Source organism: Echiichthys vipera (genome assembly GCF_963691815.1).
Source record: "Echiichthys vipera genome assembly, chromosome: 8".
Lineage (NCBI taxonomy): Eukaryota > Metazoa > Chordata > Actinopteri > Perciformes > Trachinidae > Echiichthys > Echiichthys vipera.
The window spans coordinates 17,276,909-17,292,537 of record NC_139833.1 but is presented as its reverse complement, the minus strand read 5'-3'; the positions used below and the strand labels follow the sequence as shown (position 1 = coordinate 17,292,537).

The following is a 15,629-nucleotide window of genomic DNA, read 5'->3' as shown; positions in this document are numbered from 1 at the left end:
TATACCGTGATATACATTTTAGACCATATCGTACAGCCCTTATGTCAGACTCAGGATAGCAGTGTACTTTGATGCCTACCAATCTTTTTGATGCTAGCACTAGGATTCACTAAACAGATATTTCTAATTTGGGCCACAAGAACCAATATTGAACCAATTACTCAAATGGTTTCTTATGAACTGCACACTAGCAGATGGTTAGGATCCTTACTAAATCAGAAGAATCTTGTCAAGTGTCTTTGTGTGACAGCTTATACATTTGCCAACATCTCTGATGCACAACCAGTATACGGGTTTGTGCTAGAACTCTGTGCAGTTGCTATTAATTTGCTTTATTGTAGTACTACTCAATGAAACTTTGAAATAAGACACCTAATTGACATGTGGAATGAACAAAAATATGAAGTGAAAAGGGTTTTCTTAATGCTTGAACGCATCAAAAAGGGAGTTAAAGCAAAACTGATGGCACAAAGTAATTTCTCTGTACAACTTTAATAGCACAATTAATAATCCACTCATTGACAATACTACCCTTTCCAGAGAAGGACATACACATACCACATATTTAACACAATCTCAAAGCACATAACTGTAAGTAAAACAGTGAAAAATGCAGCAATATGGTTGACAATATCAGCACGGGTAGCCACAAAAAGTATAAAATGTCAAGCAACATTCATCCTAGCTAGTTAACGATAGATGGGACATCAAGTTAACTACACGTTGCCTGAGAGAATAGTAGGTTTAAGCATTTTACCAATGTCAGACTAATGCAGTTTTTTACATTGTGAGTTCAATTGAAAAGTTGGTATGGTCCCCAACCAATCCCATTGGTTTCCGATTTCCATAAACTGAGTTTTTCTCCTCATGCTAAAAGAAAAAGTGTATGAAAGTAGTTATTCAAAATAACTTTAAAAACTTAACATCAATCTACACAGTTATTCAAATATTTGCATTCAAAATAGTGAAAAAAACACTCAACTTCTGAACACTTGATTGTTGGCAATGACATTTGCTAGTGGGTCTGACATGATAGCTACCCATTATTCTCAGAGCCATGAGAAGTCTGGTGCCGAAGAAACGTGTCCAAGCATGAGAATGTCTCAGTGCACTCGGTACATTCGTAAAGAACCTCCGAAGAATTTCCTTTGGCATTTTGAGTCTGGTCCATATAATCATCCTCTATGTCCTCAACATTACACTTTTCTAAGACAGTGTCCCCACTGGAGCCAGTGCTGTGAGATGTTTTTCCAACATCATTTGCTTCTTCAGTGCATGGGTGATTTTGAAGGTGAAGCTCAAGGGATAAGGAGTTCCTGAATTCAGCTGGACACCTTGGGCACTTACTAGGTTCCTTTTTGTGATAGCGCAAGTGCCGTTGGTACACACACAAAAGCCCAAACCTCTTTCCACATTCCTGACACTTGTAGTTCACGCGGCCCGCTTTTCCCAATTGTTTCCCCGTTGGATGCTGCTCTGGTGATTCTGTTTGTTCATTGTCAGAGGAGCTCTTGGTTTTCTCGTCAGGAGAGCTTATGTTTTTCTCGCCATTAAGAGAATTGGGTGCAGGTCCATTTTGTTGATTTGTGTTCGAGGGTTTCAAACCTGGTTTCTTTTCCATTTCACCTTTGTGGTACATGGCAATATGCCTTCTCAAATCACATCGCTGTGGAAAATGTCTACCACAAAATGCACACGTGTGCATAGTACCCTTATGGTACCTCATATGCCGAGATAAACTACTAGAATGATTAAAGACCCGATGACAATGCTTGCAAGGATGCAGCTTGGCATTTGGATTACTTCGATTTCTACGTCTGCCTTTAGGGGGCCCTCTTTGCTTAATGGTTCTTTGTGATTCTTGATTCAGCTGATCTATTTCCTCCTGAGTTTGATGTGTGAGATGATGCTCCTTCAGAGCTGTTAACTTCTGGAAACGATCCCCACATAAACCACATATATATGGTGTAAATGAGGCTTCATTATCAATCTCATTGGTAGTATTCCTAAAGATTTTAGTATCCCCATTCTTAACATCAATAGATGTGCCATTACTGTAGCAGTTTTCAAATGGCGTGCGTTCTATGTTCTTAGAGTTCACTTCAATTTCGATTTCGGATGGTAAAGCAGCATCATGCTCTTTTCCTTTGCAATGGTGCAGTGAATGTGCCTGGAAATCTGACATCCAGAAAAAATTCAACTTGCACTTCCTACAAGGATATGTTTTCTCAATCTTCTTCTCTTGCTTTTTTACTGATTTACCCAATGCTGTAGCCTTGGGCAAGGGGTGATTTTCTTTTTGATGAGCATTAAGTGCATCAACTTTAAGGAATCGCTTACCACAATGACTACAGCAGTGGAACCTTTCATTGGCGTGGTCTTGGAGGTGTTTCTGAAGCTCCTGTCTACCTTCAAAGATCTTACAGCACAAAGTACACTTGTAACCTCGCTCAGTGTTTCGATACTGCTGGTGACGATGTAAACTCTGCAGGCTATTAAACGATCTGCTACATATTTCACAACGGTAATTGCCCTGACGAGACTTATCCAAGTTCAAGTCTGATGGCCTTGGCCTGAATACATCTCTGTATGGAGAAGGCTGTGGCCTTGGGGTTGGAGACACTGGTTTGATAGCGGACGGGAAGTGTGATGGCAGGACTCCAGGAGATACTGGCTTTATAGGAGAATGCGACTCAAAGCCATTCACAACTGTCAGTGTACCATTTTCTTGTAGCACATATTCTCGAGGGACTTCAAATCCATTGGAGGAGCCATCAAAGGAAAATGACTCCAAAGGTCCATGAATGGCCATATGAGTCAACACATTAGAGTACTGACTGAACCCATCACCACATTCAGTGCAGATGAAGGTGCTAGATTCTCCACCCAACTGCGTTGAAGCAACAGTATTTACTGATTTCTGCTTTTCCATGATGAAATTACTTTGGCGATATGCTGAAGGCATCACTTTTCAATCTGTATGACTGAAACTATCCAGACAACCACAAAATTGATTTCCATGTGAGAATCAGTATGTCCTTGCAAGCGGAACGTTCGTCCCGATAAGGGTTTCCATGTTGTATCAGCACCTGGGGGGATAAAAAAACGAAAGAAAAGAATCAACAAACCACAGAATTCCAAATTTGTGTAACAAAATATGCCAGATGATCAGTTGGATCATACTACCTTGCCTGACCACTAGGGATACTGATCTGATATACTGAACTGGCACTAGCAATGGTAGAGACCTTATTAAACTGATTGGGTATTGGTCATGAAGTGATCAATCCACCTTAAATGCAGGTGCTTTTTGAATGTCATAAAATTCAGTGTGATCTGCTATCATTTGCATTTATTCAGTCACAGCAAGTTTCCCTGCCAAAAACTATTCTAATTAGGTTAATTCTACACAATGTTAACACATTTTAATATAGGAAATGCAAATGCCTTTAGAACAGAGTCTAGACTAGGAAAGTTTGCCCCATCAACTATTATCTATGTTGAATATTGAACTTCTAGGATGTTCTGAGCTTAGGAAGGTCTGCTTCCAAGTCATGCTTAACGATCCCTGAATCTGTAACCTACAGTATGATTGGGGAATTGGCTATAGATTATGCCCAGAAGCTATTCATCATCCCAACACTGTTGGAGAGGTCATGGTGTCTAGATCCATCTTGTACATTAGGACAGGTATGTGAATGCCACTTTGTTCTCTAACTACAAATCTGTATTGATGATTGATCCAGAGCTTAGCTGGGATATAATTTTTGATTCATTTGAGAATTGCTTGCCCACCACTGTCCTAAATGCATATAAGATCTTGGATGATTGCAGTCAACTGGTTGATCTGTATTAACGAGACAGCCCACCTGCTCAACTGTGCCCGTTTGTGCACTGCATAGTCCAGGTTTCCCACTCCCCCATCTCTTCTCTGATAGCAAGCAGCCACTTTTCAGTGCACAGACACAGAGGTGATCTCAGAGGTGCAGCAGTGGATATGATCAATGACAGAAGTAGAAATGTGGAAATTTGGGGAGTGCTCTGCCCATTTTCTGATAACTGCAGTTGATTCACAGATTGTTAGGTTAATTGATGTGTCTAAATCGCCCGTAGGTATGAATGTGAGTGTCCGTCTCTGTTTGTCTCTATGTGCCCTGCAATAGACTGGCGTCCTGTTCAGGGACCACAATGTGCTGGTGGTTTGAGTAGCTACTAGGGATGGGCATGAGTGGTTAATTCCAAGATCGAGGGATTGCGTCAATTCCCTGAGGACCAATCGAGTACTTGTTTTTACAAATCTATTTTGAGAACGCAACGCATTTTCCTGCAGGAATAATGATGCACATCTATACAGCCTACACAACACCTAATGCTTATTCTCAATTAAAACAGTCACAGTTACCCTTTAAGGATTTATTTTTTTCCACAACCACAACTTCAAAACATTGTTTACTTACAAAAAAATTATTGAATCCGCATTCACATTCTGTTAATGATCAGTTCCACTGTGGAGAACACATGCTCTGCTGGCACAGAGGTAGCAGGTATCAGTTTTATGGAATATTTCATTTTCCCTAGACAGTTAGGTTAATGTCCAATCCTCGTTAGTATAGTGGGCTTCGGTTCTGATTATCTCTTTGTCAGTTAGGTTAGATTATCTCTGTCAGTCAGGCTACCCTGAAAACTCCCTGGAGCCTGCAAAGGCAATGATTCCCTTGGCGCCTTCAATCTGACTCTGCATGCTGCAAGATACAGCTGCAGACAATAACACATGTCACTTCTTTAATGTTACATTTATGCATATAGCCAATGAGATGATAGCACATTTCCTCTTGCTATTAGAATCTGATCCTTGCTTTTTGAGCCTCAGAATTGAGAAGGCTTCAAGCACTACTTTGTGTTGACAAAACTTCTGTTTCTCCTTGGTCAAGTATTTAATTCTTTCAGTATCAGGCATACAGGACTCTGCCATTTGTCTTCTTTCTGGCACCACAAAAAATTCTCCCTAACAATCAGCAGGTGCTGCTTTGCCAGAATGTTCCGTTTTTTTGTACTGGTGCCTGTTGGACTTCCACCACTCCTGTGGGTTTTGCTGAGGATGAATGCATGGCTCACTGAAACAAGCTTTTAGCTCTGTGACATCCATATTTTCAAATTAGTCCTTCCCGAAGAGGGTGTCCAGTGCCTAAATGTTGCGGCCCAAAACGTCACTGCTTTCCCCCTCCATACCGCCTGGGCCTTGCACAGTAACAGCATCATTTAGGTCACACAACTTCTCTCGGATGGTGAGATGGTTCCAAAAATTGAAGGTGTTTGTCTCTCGGATCAAGCACCAAAGCAAGAGCTGCTGCAGCATTTGCGCACAAAAAAAATCAAGTGCCATTGTTTACCAATCGAGTTCATTTAAAACAAGGACTACTCGTGGAATTGATCACTCACACCCATTGTTAGTAGCTACAGACCAAACTGCAGGCTCTTACTACAGTATCTGAAGCACACATCAAACATACCATCAAGGTAACCAACTTTAACTTTGCTGTCCTATAAAAAAACATTTGTGCTGCGCAATAGTATTGAATGGTAAACCGATTCTAAAAGTTACCGCAGTACTATACAGTTAAAAGAAATACTATTTCACGTTCTATGCATGGTTTCATGGTGACATTCCCAGAGCAGAGCGAGATCGACATGACTAAAAGTGGCTAGAGTGCTCCTAATGACCGTCCTAGGTTTAAAAAGCAAACGCATGGAGCAAAATTTTACGTAGCTGACAGTAAGGGCAAGCAAGCCCACGGACACCACAAAGCCTGTCTTCAAACAATGCTTTAAATCGATACAGACCAACATGACGAAACATAGCTGACAGACATGCAGATTTGTTCAAAGAGTTGCAAGTTAGTGATAGATAAGATAAATATCCCTGGGTGTAAAGTTAAGTTAAACAAGTGTATCGTATTAAAGTCATAATTTTGGTATTGTGACACTACTGTCTGAGCATGTCTGAGTGGTTGCCGTTTCACATGGCTTAGAGCAACTACCACTAACCCCTAATGCAAAAGGCATAATTCTGTCCTCTAGGGGTGGAACGGTTTACCGAAAAAATCCTTCCTGTTCGGTACTCATGTCACGGTTCGGTACACGTGTGTACCGTTCTGTTTATGAGGTGCCTTCAGGACCGCTGTCCTTTCTTGTATTTCAGCGCTACATCTCAAATCCCGGCGTGCTGGCAGACTTGATCCATACGCGCCCTGTAGGCACACAGCCACAACACTACGCTCGCTCCCGCTACGCTCGCTCCCGCTACGTTCGCACCGCGACCCCAAAACCGTGATATGAACCGAACAGTGGATTTTGTGAACCGTTCCACCCCTACTGTCCTCTAGACCTATACATCAAGCTAAAACAAGGTCTCAAGTAAGTCTGCCATCTGAAAGTTGAAGATTTGACTCATCAGTTGGATACCCCTCTGTTAACTGACATTCTTCAAGTCGAGCTGTCAGTGTTCAGTGCATGCTGCTCTGCTTTGCACGTAGCGGAGCAAAAATTCTGCTACTCTCTCTGTTTGTTTCCCCCGCTTTGCCGCTCAAAGCCGTTAAAAGCCGCTCTGCTGAATATTGCTCCGTGTTCAATTAGATTTCACCCCACTACACTCCATTTGCTTACCACTCGCCAATATGGGTGACGCTCCCACTTAAAAAAAAAACGGCGTTACACTCCATCCAAAATCCTCCTGCTCGCGTGCTCTGTTTGCACAGTAGAAGCAGCTGTGGAGACAGGCGAGTCTGAGTGAGATGGAGGCAACTGTCGGAGGGACAGAGGCTTTGCCCAGCCAGGCTCTAACATGTCTGTAACTTATGCCTTCTGTTTTTAAGTGGTGAATTTACAGCTTGCAGAGGGTTAAAATATTATACTCTGACTTTTCTTTGATATGTATTGTTGGGCAAAATCTTTAACACATTTACGATCTGTCGTTAGCGTAGAATTACTTGGCTTGTTTACAATATTACGTCATTGCCGCGGTCACCCTGATGAACGGCCCTTCAAACCCCATTCAAAAATCCAGCACTTCATTTTTAGTCTATATGAAAAAAAGGAAACATGTGATGGTACTAACACCACGTCAGTTTAATAGAGGAGTGAGGAGATGGTGGTCTGTGCATCTGGCTGTTCCCTTTATTAAGGCCTACATGCTGTAAGGCCATCAAACAAGCTGCACATGCGCAAACTGTTAAATAAAGACAGGTATACCCAGGCCTTTTCAACGCACATTTTGGCACTGCAATAATACATTTCACATATTACCTTTTTGGGCAGTTCTCATACACACCAGTAATTCCTCAACACATTATGTAGATCAGGAGTTTCCAGAGTCTGAGACTGTGGGCCTCCCCCCAGACAAACCCTTTTATTTGAGCCCAAAGACACTAAACAATTACCAAGATAACCTTGTATTGCTGTTTGACTCGCTCTCTGTCCTAAGACATTTATTAGCTAGTTTCTAATCTAATATTTTTTCACTTCCTTTAACAAAGTCCGTTTACATGCACATCAGTAACCCGAAAATGGCCTTACTCCGATTAACCTCTTCTTCCCTGAGTCCATTTTTGAGGTTCCTGCTCGAAAATGACATGCTCAGAATAAATAGGGTATATCTCTGTAATTACAAGCTTTATGTGCATTATCTTGGTATTACAATAAAGGTTACACATGTGAGATGGCATCAGAAGTGTAAGCAGCACTATTAATGCAAGTGTGTCAGAGTAAATGCAGATGGAACAAAGCAAAAATGGAAGAATTTCTTCCCTCGCCAAAAAAAATTTGTCATTTTATATAAATATTCCTTTGAAAATAATGCCACAGTAGCCAAAAAACTCAATAAAGCCATGGAACAACATCTGGACATCACCTGTGAGGAGTTTGATGCTGCTGAAATAAAGCAGAGGAACAATTATAGAGGTCTTACTGAAGAAATATATAGGCGTCCTCAAGTTTGGCATATTTGGCACGATTTGGCACAACTTGGCACCATTAGTGCCATTTGAGATTTCTTAGGTACCACGTTGTAAAATTAATTTAATTTAATTTAAATGTCATTTTGGATCTAAGAGAAAACAGTTTTTGAAAAAAAATAATAATAATAATAAATAGGACCCCCCCCCCCCCCACACACACACACACATAAACCCTACAAAAGAACTACATTTGTCTCCACAAGGGTCAGATTACTGTATTCACTATAATACAACAATAACTGTAATAATATAATAATAGTAGGGACATAGTAATTAAAATAGTAACAATAATGATGGAAATCAGCAACAGCAACAACAACAATGTGCCACTACAAAGTGCAATAGCAAAGTGCTGGCCAAAATATTCTGCAAACAACTATTTACAAGACACAGATCCGTGGCTTGCACAGCCACAGGAAGATAAAGTGCACAGAAGCAGCAGAACAGCGAGTGTCAGTCTGTGTATTCACGCCAGCCTCAGTCTGTCACCGTGCGTCACAGCGCTAACGTCGCTAGCGCGCTAGCGACGTTAGCGCGACAGAGTCCCTTTGCCCTTACGCGGGGCTATATCTTCCGTCCACATTGGTCAATCTTGAAGCATGACACCTCGTTGGAATCGTAAGAGCCAATAGAATCAAGTTGTGAGCGTTTTTTTCACTTAAACCACACGACTAGCGAATCACAAAGGGATAAGGACGAGCTACACTACGTGACGGACAGGCGCTATGACCCAATCAGGGCCTTTGAAAAGCGGGCTTAGCAGGTCAAAGAAGCCGGAAAAACCTCCAAAGCATGCTGGGAGATGTTGTCCTTCCATTTCAGCGGTTTTTATTTCTGTGGATTAAACTTTTCACTGTGATACTGCAAAGGTAAGACAGCATTTCTGGTTTTGGTTTTCAAATGCGCTTGTTGTTTTCTGTCATATTTGGCTTCTGGATCAGTGAAACTTGGTCGTAGAGTGATAAAAATAGTATTTTTGGAACGTGTGGAGACTCTGCTATGGAGTGGATGCAGTGAAATCTTGCTGATATCAGAGCAGCCACTGTGCCAGCTTTATTTGTCTGTGTTGCTCTTATTTCTGTTTTTTCTGAATAACTCTACCTCCGGTACAGCAGGTGGCGCACTGCAATCATACAGCTTTATTTTCCGGTTCACTTTTGTCAAAATTACAAGCGGGGGAATGCATGAATAATCGGGGTACTGAAGGAATTATCTAGGTCTGTTAACCGGGGTATGAGAACTCTGGTTTTACCCGGGGATACGGTGTTTACATGTGTTTGAGTAACTGGAGTATGCCCTTAACTAGAATATAATCGGAAAATTGCATGTAAACGCACTGACCGAGTCTAACCTGAAACTATTTGGAGCCTCCACTTTGGAAACCTCTGATGTAGAGGATTGTGAACAGGAATAAATGTGCGGATAAATCTTTTTTTCTTTATTTCACAAAACAGGAAATCGCATAATCATTAGTATCATCTGGGTCTTAAATTTAGTGAAAGGTAGCCCTTCTTTGACTATATAGTGGAATTGGACTCCTCACTGCTTTGGTTAGCTGCTGCCTGGCAGAGAAAGCAGGGAAGGGGCTGCCGCTGGGTGATGTGTGCAAGTGGAGAGTTTGCTCTCTTCCACAAGCTTTCTCAGCTTTTTTAGTCTAATACATATCTGTTACATGCCAAAATCATACAAACACAAGCAAAATAACTGGGAACCTGTAACAGAAATTAGCCTTGTGATAGTGACCCCGTCCTACCATACGGTCCACTTCACATGCTTATGAAACAGGATGTGTGCACATACTTACTGTCAAAATGCTTTAGTGTCACTTACAAAACTATAGATAGCTTAAACGTAACAAATGGTTTCTGCACAAGTGTCAGTTTCTCTTCCTGGAGCTGGATGAAGCATTCACTTCAGATCATAACTGACAGGAGAGGCAGCACCACTCCCGTGTTTGGGCGTGGTTTCAGTGCTTCCAGCATTTCAAGAAGAGAGCACTGCTTAGTGTTTATGATTTTGAAACCGTTTTTTACCATACCGTGTTTTCATATTGAGCAATATTTTTAATCATTCAAATTCCGCTGGGTGGCTAATAACGCATTCTTCTTTAGTATGACAAACTCAGACCCTACTTTTGTCATTGCTTTAGACAGACTTTAAGATGTGGATTATAGTGGCTTTAATGGTGCTCTACTTGAAACCACAAAAAGTAGGATGTGATTGCCTTCACCCAGCTCTCAACTCAATACGTAAAATAAGTACATTTTTTTCACAAACGCGTGCACCAACATGCATCACCAAACAGTTCAGCATGCCAGAAAATTATCTAACAAACAAGTAGCATAACCTTTTACTCACTAGTGGATCGCTAACAGAAGTGCAGTGCTTAGTCCCCAAGAAACGCACCAGGCACTGGTGTTACATTAACTCACATCACGTCCATCAGATTTCACGTAGAACAGCGAGGGCAAAACGGCCACACCAATCTGTTTTAAGGGCAAAATTTTCCTCTAGCTCTGCTAAAAACACCAAATCCATCAGCACGTTAGCATTTTGTTCACCGCTGAAACCATTTGTAACTGGTAGGCTGGTAGGGATTAAGGTTGACAATTTTAAATAACTACCGATACCTATAGATACTTTAACCTCCCACAAATTCAGACATGTTATCGCACCCTCAGATATTATGTTAGAGTTTTCCATCACTTTAATCTTATTGTCTAGACTCTAGTAGTAAATGGTAAGCAGATTAGCATTGTCTGCTAGCTAGCTAATGTAAGCAGTCATACACAAGTATACTGTTGAAACAAGGTAATAACACACTAAACTGTATACTCACCACACTGAGATTGTTGGTTATACTCGACTTTTATGGTTTTGGTGGTTAAAGCAAATTATCCACAAGTAAAGCAAATTATCCACAAGTTATCCACCATGAAGACAACAGGTAGAGTGTCAATGTTTACATTAACGGGGCTATTACCAATTGCTTTTAATGTCAGTCTGTTAGCTTCAGAGATAGCCAGCTCTAAATATGTATATATTATCATCATTTTGGTTTATAAAACACCTGATACTTGCTGGTACAATGTCCTCATGAAGAATTCAACTCAAAAATTCAGTCACTAAATGGTGGAGTAGTGGCAGAAGGTCATGTCATCTTGAATAGAATAGCCATTATTGTTATTGTATTGCAAACTCCTTTTGGCGCATTAAAGAAACAATAAGAACAATTAAAAACAATATAAAATAGATACAAGCTAAACAAATATAGTCTGGAAATATATATATAATTTTATCAACAACTAAAATGTAAAAAATATTTTTGGAAAAATTTGGGACGATTCCGGGACGGTGGTGATGAAATAAGTTAGTTTTAACCCCTGTAGGCTACCGACATTATCTTCAGTTCAGCTGATTCTTATTTTTAGATAAGACACTTGACTGTACTGCAGTTATAACAAACACAGAGTCATGGTGGTGAATATGAAGAGAGGCTGAGCACAAAATTCCTAACTGCCATGGCTAACCAATATCGTATTGAGCGTTAATATCATATCGCCCCAAGCCTAAATTATAGACACTTACACAAGAGAAAAAGAGACAACTCTTATATAGAAAACTGACCCTTTGCAAATTTCAAGTCTTTTAGGGCACACGCACACTGTCCATCCATACCGTGCCCAAGCACGTTTCACAACTAAAGTGTAGTTCGTTTGACCAGTGTGAGTGCAACTGTGGCCACAGCCCGTTTGGGAGAGGTGGGCTTTTGTAAAGCATGTTTGCACATGTACGAGGCCTACAGCGGTTCTGACGTCATTTTATGTGCGCCTGTTTGGACAGAAAAAAAGAAGGATGGACCATGTGCGGACATTTAAAACAATGGCGGCGAAAGGTTCACGTTGGTGTGATGCAGAGGTGGAGTGTTTACTACAGATTTGGTCGGATGAAAATATTCAAAAACAGTCGGACAAGACGCACAAAAACTCAGAGGTCTATGGAAAGATTTGTAAACAAAGCGATGCATCGCGATGACTGTACTTTTATTTTATTGCTGTTCATATTTTGTATTTTATATTTTGTATTTTATATTTTATCTTATTTTAGTACTTCTGATTGCTCTGTACCGCTGCTACGATGACCTAATTTCCCCTCGGGGATAAATAAAGTTATCTATCTATCTATCTATCTATCTATCTATCTATCTATCAATCAATGCGTGTGACGTGTTACAGCGTGATGACGTATGGACAGGCAAGAAGCATTTGTGCGAGGCCCAGGTAGTGTGAGTACAAACGGGTCTGGGGCGCAGGGGGAGAGGGAGGGGGGGACAAGTACCCTAAAGCACAGGGCACGGTGCGGATGGACAATGTGAGTGCACCCTTCTAGTATTCCTGGCTGGGTTTGTAGTTGGACGTGTACTGTCCGACAAGTGCTATTAAGGTTTCATATCACTTCGGTAAGATTTGAAATACGTTGCTTCTAGCGGCCTCTTTGGCGTTAAGATGTAACTGCAGGTGAGCCTGTTCTTTCAGAGCCCTCCATCTTGTCACAAAACACCCCTAATTTGAATGCGAGTCACTCGAGCGGCTGTTTGAGTATTAAAAGTAGACACTTTTATCAAGTGGTGTAGTAGCGCGCCACTGTAACACTGATCAGCGGATCACTCACAATACAAACCCATTCAGAGTGATAAGTCACCTCCGGTGTCTTGGAAATCCCTCTCTGACCTTTTTTGATAATGGAAACATGGCGAGTGAACGCCCATTTAAGAGCGCGTGCCCTAAAACTTTCCGAGCGGCCACATTTTACCCTAATGGAAACCCGCCTAATATTACATATATATATGTAATATTATATATATTATATATACAAAACATTAATACACTGTCACACTAACAAGTACAACACAGCCTGAAACCTTGAAAAGGTTGCAGTAGGTAAAAGATGAATCTGTTGACAACAGCAAACAAGATCGGGATGTCCAAGACCAATACGCAGCATCAGGATATAGGCTGACCTAAAAAGCGACCCAATCTGGCAGATCCAGCATGAAGCTTCATAGATCATACGTAACCCAACATAACATTAAACTATGCTACTTATACTACTATATTTTCATATACACCAAAAATTTTGTGTATTTCAAGTATAGTATAGATATGCACTGAAAGAAAATGAATGTCCCTGCTGATGGGGATCAATAGGTCTACACGATAAGCCTAGATTATCAAGTAAAACAATATTAACATACATACATTCATTCATCATTTATATATTCACCAATGTTGTAATTCAAATACAAAAGCTAATATCATAGTCACGTCTCAACCAAACGAAATAACGAGCACATGATGCATCAGTTGTTTGGTGGTTGGTCTTATTAGCAAAATCATAATATTTACAACACTGACACGCACAAGTGAGACTGTCTCAGTTGTTCTGGAGCTATATTCAGTCTGCTACGGGATTTTCACAAACATACAGAAACTTCGTCTAGACTAACATCTATGTGCAGGATTTCACGATTATCGTGTGCAGCTGAGTCCAAATGTGTTAACATGTGCAGCCAGGGGGCGACTGAACCCTCCCCTGACACACATCTATTGTCGATTGTCTGCAGTTAACGTAGCGTTAGCCTACTTCCAAAGCTAGAGTTACATTGATAATAGTGAGCTCCTTGAAAGAGTTACATCCACAGACAAGCATAAAGTACAATTAGCACCACAAACTGTTTTAAGTGAACGTGAAGCTGTGGACTACTGTGGTCCAGCGATAGCAAACGTTAGCTGCTGCGAGCTAACGCTACTTAGCAAGGGGGGAAAGCACTGTGATCTACACAACCAGGCATTTAGGAAACAACCCGTGAGTTCGACGGGGACTCAACTTACCACGCAGTCGGCTCCATCTCACAGTACAGCGAATTTAGTGCGCAGCAACCCGTCAGTACTGCTCTGTGGCTGGTGATAGTTGACCGCAGCAGGCCGGAGCTATCGCGCTCCAGGAGCACCGACGCTGGGGATGGGAGGATCATGGTAAAGGCCATGACATCATGACGCACGCTGCATACGTTAATGACGTACGCTGCATACGTTAATGACGTACATTAACGTATGCAAACATGTACGTATGCAACGTTAATTACGTTTTTCTGAAGAAGACATCCTTCCGTCATATGTCCCCAATATACCACTTATCTAACTTTATAGTACATTTTTACCCCCCGACGTCAAATATATAGGCTAGAAGAATGCGACACCGCTCGCCAGCAGTCCAAACTAACGTAAAAACATTTTAACGATCTGTTAAGTGTTTTAAGTTCCTTTGGGAAGGCCGTTTTTATCTCTGGTCCCATTCCCTCGCTCAGCCCCAGGGACGGTCGTTTTAGCAGAATCCTCAGCCTCCACACAGCTCTTAACTTTGGTTTTATTGACAATTTTGATCTATTCTGGGACTGGTCCTCCTTCTGTAAACCTGAGGGCATTCACCCAAACAGGATGGGCAGCAGCATGCTAACAGCAACCACGCTGTGCAATTAAATTCACGTGACCCCTCCTGGGAACGTCCATCGTCACCAAGCCCTCACCACAACGACTTTCTGGTGGATCCAATACGGAAGTGCCAAAAACTGCAGGTCTCCAAGTGTCCACTAGGAGCAGTTTGCACAATAGAGCAATTTCTCATTGACCCCCATGTTAAACAGGCCGATTTCACAGCATAATTAAACTTATTTAAGGCCTGGAACAAAAAATAAAAAAATTATAGTCTGTATGTTCAGGTCATATCTCCATATCTTACTGAGGGGTGGTGAATTTTTATTGTACCAGGCTAGTTTTTATTTATTTATTTTATTGGGGGTTAAAGTTTATGAATAATTAGGGGCGCGGCCTCTTGAGTGACAGTTAGCCTCATCTGTGTTTTACAGTCTATGAGCATGGTACTTTGTTGAATATCAGTTTTAAACCTAGATAATAAATGCTGGCTACTTGCACTGTGTGCACCGGTGTGTTTACTAGACTGACATAGGAGTGCCTGCACTCGACTCGCCGAGCCTGTGTAATCGCCGTGTCAGTCTCTACTCTCTAAAAAAACAAAAAGAAATGACTCCCGGGTTGCAGTCATTTTTAGAAATAGTTTTAAATGCTCCACTGTTTTTTTTTTTTTTTCGATGCTTTTACTTCATTTAAACAACTTGGTTTTATGATAAATTCAAAAACTCCAATTTTAATCCTGATCATTTACAGACCCCCGAAACCAAACAGTGTTTTTTATCCAAGAGTTTCCAGTTTTTATCTAATTTTATGTGTAAATATGACAGGGTTCTTATCTTTTAACATCCATGACTGCTGTCCCACTCAAAGTTTTATCACAGACTTTTTAGATGTTTTAGATTATTTTAATCTCACCCGAGCTGTGAATGAACCCACTCACTGTAAACGTCATACACTATAGACTTGGTTTTATTCAGTGGTCTCAGCCCCAAGAATTTAAGAAAGGAGGATATCTGTGTGTCCGATCATAAATCCGTTTTATTCAATGTGGTTTTATCTGTTTAACATGCAGATAAGGAAACATCGGTCCGCAAGTTTCTGCTTCTCTGTCTGCCTTTTAAGTCTT

At 41.1% G+C, this 15,629-nt stretch overlaps 1 protein-coding gene across 1 annotated transcript; it reads right to left on the bottom strand.

Moving 5' to 3' along the window:
• Positions 1–550: 550 nt before the first annotated feature.
• LOC310950515 (uncharacterized protein) lies at positions 551–14,004 on the bottom strand. Its single transcript, XM_083918366.1, has 2 exons — positions 13,904–14,004; positions 551–3,089 (listed from the first exon to the last, which is right to left on the bottom strand). Exon 2 carries the CDS (start codon positions 2,963–2,965, stop codon positions 1,037–1,039), a length of 1,929 nt encoding a protein of 642 aa, XP_083774492.1. The 5' UTR covers positions 2,966–3,089; positions 13,904–14,004; the 3' UTR covers positions 551–1,036.
• Between the last annotated feature and the right edge of the window lie 1,625 nt (positions 14,005–15,629).

What these genes read in the sequence shown, in the direction of transcription:
- LOC310950515 (XM_083918366.1), bottom strand. Translation starts at nt 2,965, where the DNA reads ATGCCTTCAGCATATCGCCAAAGTAATTTCATCATGGAAAAGCAGAAA.